Source organism: Dipodomys spectabilis, unplaced genomic scaffold (genome assembly GCF_019054845.1).
Source record: "Dipodomys spectabilis isolate Male_0828 unplaced genomic scaffold, ASM1905484v1 ptg000137l, whole genome shotgun sequence".
Taxonomy (NCBI): Eukaryota; Metazoa; Chordata; class Mammalia; order Rodentia; family Heteromyidae; genus Dipodomys; species Dipodomys spectabilis.
In genome coordinates, this window is record NW_024870814.1 from 8,940,001 (window position 1) to 8,951,388 (window position 11,388).

General features: G+C 39.2%; 1 gene segment (V, D, J or C); it reads left to right on the forward strand.

Moving 5' to 3' along the window:
- The window catches only part of LOC122116782, a 2,414-nt gene extending 1,322 nt beyond the window's left edge, over positions 1 to 1,092 (forward strand). The window contains 1 exon segment of the V gene segment in view: positions 845 to 1,092. Within this exon segment, the coding sequence occupies positions 845 to 1,092 (248 nt within the window).
- Positions 1,093 to 11,388: the final 10,296 nt, after the last annotated feature.

The window sequence follows — 11,388 nt, forward strand, 5'->3', positions numbered from 1 at the left end:
CAGCACTGAGCCACCTTCCCAGCCCTAAAGCACACTCTTCCAACTTTCCATCTTTGTGAGAACTCCTCATGCAGAAACTCTACAGGAAATACTGGTGAAAATAGCTTCCAGAAGTAAATGATGAGAGAAGTAGCACACCACAGCAAAACAATTGTTACAGCGATCTAGTCACCACTCCATTGCTATGTTAGAAATCATCAAGTTGTTTACTGGTGGATTGGTTTCCTGATTTTTTTTTTGGGGTCCAGTCATGGGCATGAACTCTGGGCCTGGGCACTGAACCTCAGCTCTTGAGCTCAAGGCTAGTGCTCTACCACTTGAGCCACAGTGCCACTTCTGGCTTTTTTCTTATGTGGTGCTGAGGAATCGAACCCAGGGCCTTATGCATGTAAGGCAAGTGCTCTACCACTGAGCCAACTTCCCAGCTCCTCCTGATTTTTTTTTAATGTGCTTGTCCTGGGGCTTGAACTCAGGGCCTAGGTGCTAACCTTAGATTTTTGTGCTCAAGGCTAGCACTCTACCACTCGAGCCACAGCTCCACTTTTGGTTGGTGCTGAATTGGATATAGGAGTCTCAGACTTTCCTACCCAGACAAACTTCAAATCTCAGTCCTCAGATCTCAGCCTCCTGAATAGCTAGGATTACAGGAGTGAGCCACTGGTCCCTGTAAGGTCTGCCCCGGAAAGCAGAGCAGACATCTCCTGCCCCTTGGCTAAGTCTCCACCCATTACCTGCATCACCTAGGTAACTGGCACACTTGGAGGCAGCCATCACCTCCCCTCCCTGAGTTCACATCCTCATTCAGTGTGCCATGTCATCTTCTTTCGCTGGCCTTAATTAATAGATCCTGACCTAACTGTGGTTCAACCCCCTTTCTCTGGCTGTGTGGACTTCCAAGGTGACCAGAGGCAGCCTGCAGCTCAAAATAAACCTTTCCCCTGCCTGAATTCCATGGGTTGCAATCTTTCCTCAGCTGCTGACTTAATTTACCTAAAAGTTTCTAGCTCCCGGCCATTCTTCATTGTTATTATTGAGTTGCACCATGGTAGCTTTAAAGCAAAGAAGGAAAATTGTCAACGTCTAGTGTGTTGAGGTCCTTGGGTAAGGGTCATGAAATTACCAGGACACAGGTGATGCAGCGTGCAAACAGTAATTGCCACTGCATGCTGTGCTTTATTGTTAGTGGGTATTTAAAGACAAGCAAGCATAATCTTTGCCAAGATTTGGTCAGAAGACATTCACACAAAAATTTCAACAGATACATTTTTACTTGACCTATGAGACAATGTCTAGGTATATTATTATCTAAACTATTTCAGCTAGGATTACAGGCATGAGCCACTTTCACCTGTCTGGTTTAATTTCTTTAACTAAAGATACAGTATGAAAGATATGGAATGTATTGAAAAGTATTTTGTGGTAGTTTTAGTCATGCCACTACAATATAATTTAAAGTAATTTTACTCTGATTTTCAATAATGACTAACACAAATTTGGGACTGCTGAAACTTTAGGTGCCTTCAATCCCAGTATGTAAATAGACAGTATTACATTCTAATCTGACACTTCTCATATTTTATCACCTTTGTGCTATTACTACCTCTCACGCTTCAACAGCAAGAAATTGTAAGTTTTGAAGCTGGGTTTGATTACTTCAGCAAAAGTCACTGCTACCCAGTTATACATGCTTCTATCTTTATCCTTTCTTAATGAGTGGAAAAATTATGCCTGCCCTCATACCAGTATAGATATTTGCATCTCTAGGAGAAAAATTGCATCTCTTGGGGAAAGAGAGTGAGAGAGTGGGGAGGAGAGAGAGACAGAGGAGAGAGAGAGAAAGAGAAGGAGAGAGAGGGAGAAAGGGAGAGAGAAAGACAGAGAGAGAGAGAGAGAGAGAGAGAGAGAGAGAGAGAGAGAGAGAGAGAGAGAATATATCCCTTTTCCTTCCATGGATCAGATAAACTTATATAGAAGCCAAAGGGTACAGCAAAATAAAACAGAAAAAGAAATAGAAAAGATAAAAATAGAAATAACTGCATACAGAACATAACTAGACAAAGCATGAACTAATGCAACAATAATAATCCCTGGACGTTGTGTTGGAAATGAATTTTACAACTTGTGGGGGGAACATGTGGGGAGGGGTTAAACAGGAGAATAAAAGAGATGGGATAACAATGTTTAAATAGATATGTAATCATTACCTTACGTATGTAACTCTAGCCACCCTGTTCATCACCCTTATTATATAAAAAATATTTTTGAGAGAAGTCTACCACTGATTATCTGAACATGTAACTTTTGGAAAACAATATGAAATAAGAATGTCATGGCAAAATATGTCCCTGAAGAAACATCTTGGATCTCGATAAAAACATGGATAGAACTTTGATTAATCAGATAACATATCCTGCTGTTTCCCTGGAGACTCAGCCTACTTTCAAGGCAATCTTTGCCTTCATCATGCACACCCAGAGTCTACGAATTCTGAGAGTGTTAGTGACATATCACAAAGCATCTAAGTAGAATGAAGAATGCAGATGCCATGAACATCTTACTGTGGTGAGATTGGAACAAGTTAGGCCCAACAGCTGACTATGAAATCTTTTTTGTAATTATTCATGTGGTTTCGGCGATTGTGGAGATGTGAAGGCTGAATTACAGATCCAGGCACTGGAAGAACCTGCAGAGATTTGAATCAGGAATCTCTGTCCAGGTCTGACACTCTTGCTCTGGGCTACAAAAGAAGCAGTCACCCTCCAGAGTGATGGAGCTGTGAACCTGGGGTAACAACAGCCCTGACTTGGGGTGACCTTGGAATTAGTGAAGGAAAATGCTCACCACTCACTGGAACTGAATCTAGCCAAAAGGCCATGACCAGGTGGAAAGACAGAGTCATCAAAAGTCAGAGTTTTGCCTGCTCTGTGGGGCTGGCTGAGTTCTCCGCTGTTCTCCTCACTCATAAGGAAAGTCAGCAAATGTCCCTCATCCACAGTCTCCTCTCAGCCAACATGTCTTCTCCTTAGCCACATAAGGAGGACATGTTGATCAACGATCAAGTGTGTACCTTTAAAGTCTATTGTGAATCTTGTTCATTGATGAGGATTCTGAGAAACAGGTTCTGTGATAGCACTAAAATTTCAAACTCCTTCCATCTCCAATTCCTTCTATATACACTCAATTACCTCTCACCTGAACCTTTTAGAAGGCAGGCCTCAGTGTGTTCAGTCCTACTGAAAATTCACAAGGCCAAGTCATGCTGACTGTGCACAAATGGCTTGACACACCTCAGAGTACAGCGCTTGTTCTCACACATCCAGGTCTATCATTGAACTGGAGTTCTCACTCCATTCCCAGAATCCTAGTGAAAAGGAGCTTCATTGTCAGGGTGTGCTTATTACAGATCAAATAAAGTAGAAAATATTCAGAAACACACACATGTAGAGCCAAGGCAGTGTGAGTAGTGTCTCAGGCACATGGGCACCATGATACTGGTTCAGGGAGCCTGCCAATCTCAGGTTCCTGTTGACTCTTCTACATCTTTCAAGATCTGGACTCTGAGGCTTTGTTGATTGTGAGATTGGCTTGCCCTCTGGTGGCCAATTTGTGACATAGCAATCTCTAGGATTTTGAGTTTGGCATACCAGTGTCTAAACTGTGAATCTTTGCTTCAATATTCACAAAGCTGGTTCTATTCTAATTCAAGAACAGCTTCAGTAGGAAATTGAAATGAGTCATCTTCTCACACATTTCACAGCAGTTCCAGAAAAATATAGGTTCACCATGAATTCTGAGTGTTGAATAGCCACAAGGTAGTTGGTGGATTAGGATGTGTGTTCCCTATGCTATTTATAAGATGTGATTTTGGTAAAGAGGAGGGGCTTCTGAGTGCCACTGAAGGGTACACTGATGGGCTGATGGCTCTGCCTCACGTCTTACAATCCCGCCTCATGCTCTGTGTCACAGAAACCATTCCTCCTCTCACTGTGTCATGGTGCTGACAAAGGGAATCACACACATATCTTTGTTTTCAACACTACACCCTTCCATTAAAGGCTGTCTTACCCATCTCTTTCTTTATGGAACAATTGTAGCAGTAGCCTTGACTTGCATTTGAACTGGAGTTTTCAAGATTAGGATTACACAGTGGGACTCAGGAAGCAAAGACTGCTCAAATTGTAGTGCCAGCTGAATTTTGTGATTTTTGCCAGGGGCAGAACTTGTAAATATCACTGGCATGAACATGACTAAATTATTAAAAAGATACTATGACATCAGTTCAGAAGAAGGAAGTAATAATATTTAATAGACCCTTAACAGAAAAGCTTTTTGGGAAGAGCAAAGGCCCAAGAAGAGCAAAAACTTCTGAGCCTTGTGGTCAACCTGAAGATGGAAGTAGTTTTCTGGAATGTTCCTAGAGATAAATCATGAAAGGTCTATGCTAACAGAGAAAGGAAAGAATGGATATCAATGTTATATAAAATTATGCTTCATACTTTAGTATTAAAAATACTGGTTTTATGTTGGTGTAGTGGCTCATAACTGCAAGCCCAACTACTTTGATTGATCGAGATAAGACGGGATGACAATTTGAGATCTATTGGATAGATTGCTCCATTGGTGTGAAGGTTTATATCAGAGTAGTGGAAAAGATACACTGAGAGCATCTTAGGCATTGGCTAAACAACTATAAAAATGTTGGAACTTCTTAAAAGTGTGAACTCATGTGGAAAATTTTCCCTTGAGAAAAGATCTCCTCCATGCAACAAACTCAGAGAAGGACACCTGGAAAGTCATTTCACTAGGATTCACTTCACCAGAATATCATTTGCAGGCAAGCTTGGGCTACACGTAGACCAGAGGAAGAGTAAATAAGACCCAGGAATAAACCCACATAGATATAGCCATCTGAATTTTACCAGAGTCAAACATACACTGGAGCAAAGAGAGTCTGTTCAAAAATTGGTGATTAATTCACTGGGAATGTACATATAGAAGACGGAATCTACTTCCCTAATCTTACCATTACAAAAATTAATCCAAAGTGTATCAAAGATACGAATGTGAGATGTGATACTTTGCAACTATGATAGCGAAATCCTTGAAGAAAAGGGCAAGCTAATTATTTATAAACAGTACTCCTGTTGCCCAGGAAATAAGGGGAAGAAAAGATACAAGAGACTGGATCAAATTTAAATGTTTCTATTTTCAGGGAAATATGTATAATATTTATAAGTATATATATATATATGAGTGTATACATAAATATAAGTATATATGTATACAAGTATAAGTATGTGAGAACTGGGACATGAACTCAGGCTTGGATGCTGTCTCTGATCTTCATTTTAAGACTGGTGCTCTATTGTTATAGCCAAGCTCTACTTCTAGGTTTCTGGTAGTTACTTGGAAAGAAATTTCCCACAGGATTTCCTACTCAGGCTGGCTTCAAACAATCACCCTCAGAACTCAACCTCTTGAGTAGCTAAAATTACAGATGAGTTATGGACACACATCAGGAAAATAATTTCAAACCACATAATTTATTTTCCATTTTGTGTGTTGTGGTATTCTTTTGTTATTTTTTAAATTAGGAAAGTTTTTTCAACTGTTTTTTGGTGTGTGACATCACAAACAACTTGTGATGTTTCACACAATTTGCAGGTTCTTATTGTTTTCTCTAAGACTTAATGAAAGTTGTTTTTCATAATGCCGGATTGTTAGACAAAACTGAATCAAATTTAAGTGAATTCTAGTCCCTTGCCTTAGGGGGAACATTTTGAGAGTTTAGGTAAAAGAACCATCCTGGGCTGTCAGCTATCTCAATCCATCATTATGATCATTATGATTGCTAGTGGAAGCCAATTTTTGAAATCCCTTTTCCTTCTCTGGTTTCCTGCAGGATTGTGTCATTACAGGACTTTCTATGAGATTTGGAAAACAGGAGGGAATTTAGTATTTTTTCACATAGGCAGAATGACACCTAGTCAGGAATTAAGAAAGTAGTGATTAGAATTATTTCCTATATTAAAACAATTCCTGCCAGGCTCCAGTGACTCACACCTGTGACTCATGCCTGTGATCCTCAGGATTCCTACTCAGGAATCTGAGAGCTGTGAATTGCAGTTCAAAGAGATCTGAGGATAGCGGTGCAAAGCCAACCTGGGCAGGAAACACTGTGAGACTCCTATCTCGAATTAGATAGAAAAACTGGAAGTGGCACTGTGGTTCAAGTATTAGAATGCTAGCCTTGAGCACAAAGAAGCTCAACAACAGAGCCCAGGCCCTGAGTTCAAGCTCCAGTACTGAGAAAAAATTTCTGCTTGGGGAATTTTGCTTGGCTGCTTTTTGCTGTTTGAATCCCAAATGAAAACTTTATATGAAAAGCTACAGAGTGCTTACTGACCAGCAGCCAAATTATAAGTAAGTAAAATCCTTCTACTATATTTCCAGGAGCCAATGGTTTGTAGACATTGGCTGTAAAGCTTCCAGCCAGAATCTAGTCCTTAGAAATATGTAAATATGACATCATCTTATCTGAGCTTTTCTGCTTGTCCTAGACATATACTAGTTATTGCAAATAAGAGAAACTGAATCAACCCAGATGCCCCTCAGTAGATGAATGGATCAAGAACATGTGGTATATATACACAATGAAATTCTATGCCTCCATCAGAAAGAATGACATTGCCCCATTTGCTGGGAAATGCAAAGACTTGGAAAAAATTATATTAAGTGAAGTAAGCCAGGCTCAAAGAAGTATAGGTCCAGGTGTTTCTTTAGTGCTTGATTAGATGGGGCTCAAACTAAGAATTGGCTACAAGTTAATACTGCAGACCTATTTTAGTTTTGCTGCTGAGTGATTTTTCATGAGATTCTTGAAACTGCCTCATTCTTTAACAGAATTAGTAAACAGCATAGCTCTATTGGCCATAGTAGTGTGTGTGTGTGTGTGTGTGTGTGTGTGTGTGTGTGTGTGTGTGTGTGTGTGCGTGTTTGTGTGTGTGCGTTTGCACATTGCCTCTTTTCTGTGGCTCTGGACATCATTCCTCTAAATGGTATGCTTCCCTATAGCCTTTCCTTTGCCTTTCCATCTGCTTTATATGCCTCCATAAAGCTTTATTTGTACTATATCAATTCCAGAAATTTCTTTGCACACTCATGACATATAACTTCATTTATAATCTGAGTCCAACTGTTATCATGCAGGGTCTAATTGAAAACTCAGTTAGGGACATGGCTCCATATGGTTAGTGATTGTGTGGTGCCCATCCAGTTCCTTAGCCTCTCTTTTCCTCAGTGTCCTCACCTGTGTAACTGTTAGAATAATTTGAGCTGAGAGTGCAGCTCAAGTGGGAGAATGTCAGCCTAGTGAGTTTAAGGCCTGAGTTCCAACCCCAGTGCCACCAAATTCACCAGTTTCACAATATATTTGTGTGAGCCTTTTTCATCTATGGTCATGGTTGATTACAGTCCTGTGTTTTCACTGTCTCACATGTCTTTGAATCTTATTTCAGCTTAGGTGACAACAATTTCCTCTGACCAACTGTTTTCTTCTCATATTGTCAACATTTATCTTAAGAAATGGAAATTTCATCTTGTTTTCCTCCTCCTCTTCTTCCTCTTCCTCCTCCACTTCTCCTACTTCCTCCTCTCAAGGACTCTATTTTTGAGTATTTAAATATATTGCACAAATTAAAAACCATTTTAAAATTATATGATTTTAAAATAATCTATGTTGATCCTTATAATTCACCATTCAAACAAGATTAGGAACAAGATAATATTAGTATTATAGTTGAATGTATTTCTAAAAGTTCACATCTATTCATGATAATTCAGAAGCTATTCATGTCTAAGGAAGACAGAAATAATGGTAAAACACCTTAGTTGTTTAAAGCATATAGAAAAATATGGCAAATATCATACTCTGTGGTGTATCATTTCACATATCAGAGTGTATTAAACACTGAAATGTTTACTAGTATCATTTCCTCACATAGCAAATTATACAAGATGTCTTTTTCGAAATTCTATACACTAAGCAAAGAAGAAGACATTAAATTGAGAAATGAAGTAGCAAACTATCTTTATTTGTGATGAACTTTGTAACAACATATTGAGGAGTATAAAAATAATTGTTGAAAATAATAATAACTTTGTAAAGTCTGTGCAAACACAGTGAAGAGAGATTTCTAACAAAGCAATGGAGTGAAGAGTAGATTGTTGTAATCATTGTTAAGCTGTGTGTGTGTGACTTCTCATCATTTACTTCTGGAAGCCATTTTCACCAGTATTTCCTGAATGTACTGAAAAGTATTTTGTGGTAGTTTTGGTCATGGACATTGTAATAAAAGCTGGAGGAAATTATGTAGATGAAGGTACATATTTACTCTGATTTCTCAACAATGACACAAATTTGCCACCACTGAAACTTTAGTTGTCTTCTATACCCAGCAGCTAAATAGACTATGCATTTTCTAATTTGAGAAAGTCAAGAGGTTATGGGCTATGGCCAGTGAAATTTGTGGAGGAGACTGAGAGTTCTTTTTTATTTTTTTATTGTGAGAATACTGTACAGATGAGTTACAATTACATGCGCAAGATAACGAGTACATTTCTTATCAAGTGTTGTTGCCTCCTCATTGAACCAGCTTTGCATCCCTGAAATGAATCCTGTTTGATCATGGTATATGATTTTTTGGATGAATTGTTGAAGTTGATTGGCCAAAATTTTGTTGAGAAGTTTTGCATCAATGTTCATCAAAGATATGGGTCTATGGTTCTCTTTCTTTGATGAATCCCTGCCTGGTTTTGGGATGAGGGTTATTATAACTTCATAGAATGAATTTGGTAGTGAACTTTCTCTTTCAATTTCATTGAAGAGTTGAAGGAGTATTGGTTTGAGTTCTGCTTTGAAGGCCTTTTAGAATGTCTCTGTAAAACCATCTGGTCCTGGGCTTTTCTTTGAGGGGAGGTCTCTTATTGCTGTTTCTATTTCAATGCTTGATATGGGCCTGTTAAGATGTTTTATGAGCACACAAACTACCAGACTCTCTGGGACACAGCAAAGGCAGTACTCAGAGGTAAGTTTATAGCTCCGAGTTCCTACATCAACAAATTGGAGAGATCTGAAACCAACAATTTAATAAGACAGCTGAGCATCCTTGAAAACGAGCAGTAAGATAAACCCCACTCCAGTAGACAGAAAGAAATAATTAAAATTAAATCAGAATCAAATGAATTAGAATCCAAAAAAATCCATAGAAAGAATCAACAAAACAAAGAGTTGGTTCTTCGAAAAAATTAACAAAATAGACAGACCCTTAGCAAATCTTATCAGAAAAAGAAGAGAACGCACCCAAATAAATAAACTCAGAGATGAGAATGGAAACATCACCACAGAAACAACCAAGATTCAGAACATTATAAGGGAATACTCAAAACTTCATGCTAATAAATTTGAGAACTTGGCAGAAATGGACCTTTACCTAGCAAATATCGACATGCCGAAACTAAACCAAGATGAGTTAAACTATCTTGACAGGCCCATATCAAGCATTGAAAGTTCTTCATGGTGTGACTTTGAGCTGCTATCTCGTTCATCAGTGATCAGGTCGATGGGCATTTTCCCCTTCAACTACTATACCAGTAACTACTACACAAGTGATAGAAATTGTCACACAGTTCATGGACCTTTTATAAAAGGTCCAAAAGCGGAAACCTTCATACTAGTAATCCTGTACCATCAAATTATCCATCTCTGTGCTTGATGAAAAAAGGGGCTTTTTGGTGTAGAGCTGCTTGGTGTAGATTATTATTTCCTCATTGAAGGAGTGGGAGGAGCAGATGTCCTTGCTGTCTATGCCAGGTTCCCCTGGAGTGCAGGGGAAACTTGCACTTCCCAAAGACCAGAGCTCACAGGGGAAACAATGGTTTCCTATAGATCACATCCTTGTCTTTCCTGAAGTCATCCCTGACCACTGACCCTATGCTGGCCATGTTGACATTGGGGTGTGGAGCATGTACCACAGTGCTGTGTGGCCTTCCAAGTATGCCTCTTTGTTGTTCCATTTATTTCCTATAGAGTCTTCTAAGATGGTGAGCTCATTATGGGTTATACTAAAGAGATTTGAATTGTTCTCTCTGTGTCCAAATTCAATCTTGAGTACAACTCCTCTCAGGGTGCTCACACCTAAAAAGTCATGCAAATCATTCATACAACTCAGAAGAATAAATGACTATTAAGTGTTTGAAATTCAAGTCCTAAGTATGTATCTGTCCCATTCCATGGGGCAGCAGTGGCTTATGCCTATCATCCTCATTACCCAAAGGAAGCTGAGATCCAGAAGGTCAAGGTTTAAATTTGTGCCACACAGAAAATTCTTCTTCTTTTTTTTGAAAATAACCAGCAAAAAAAATCAGGCTGGAATTGTGGATCAAATGCTAGCGTGCCAGCCAAGCAAGTAAACAAGCAGAGGAATGTGAGACCCTGAGCTCAATCCCCAATATATGGACTGGAAACTCTACATAAATGCAGAAGGTGGGCTCCCAGAGCCCGGGCCTGGCCTCCATGGAAAAACTCCACAAAGATGTGGTTGAACTTGATGGCAATCTTATCAACACATTTTATTGCTGGCAAAACTAAATTGGCCTGCAGAGAATGTGTTTCTCTTTGGAAAACATTTGACTAAAGAAGACTTTTTAAAGACAATTTTCAAAATGTATAATGCACAGAAACAATTGATGAAACAGGATAGTTCATAAATATATTAATACACATTTTTGTTTCTTCTTTTATATTTTATTCATTTTCAATTATTCTTACTGAAAAAAATCACTTGGTGTTCTCTTTATCAAATAAGTGCACATTCATAATTGTTTTCGCTTCCTCCTTCCCTCCCTCCTTTCCTTCCTTCTTCCCTCCCTCCCTCCCTCCCTCCTTTCCCCTTCCTTCCTTCCTTCCTTCCTTCTTTCTTTCCTTCCTTCCTTCCTTCCTTCCTTCCTTCCTTCCTTCCTTCCTTCCTTCCTTCCTTCCTTCCTTTCTTCCTTCCTTCCTTCCTCCTTCCTTCCTTCCTTCTTTCCTTCCTTCCTTCTTTCCTTTCTTTCCTTCCATTCCTTCCTTCTTTCGTTCTGTTTTTGCTTTCTTTCTTCCTTTTCTCTCTCTTTCTCTGTTACTCAACCATTCATGCCCCTGTCTTTTATCCTTTCCCATTGAGGAGAAAGACTGAGGAGAAAAGAGAGAGGAGAAGTGGGAAGTGGAAAAAAACACTAAAGAGAGACAGAGATTGAGACAGAGACATAGAAAGAATGTGTCCTTCTTGATCTCTTCTCCAGCAAGTAAAGATGTACTTGAAGAAACATCTTGGATCTGGAGGATAGACATTT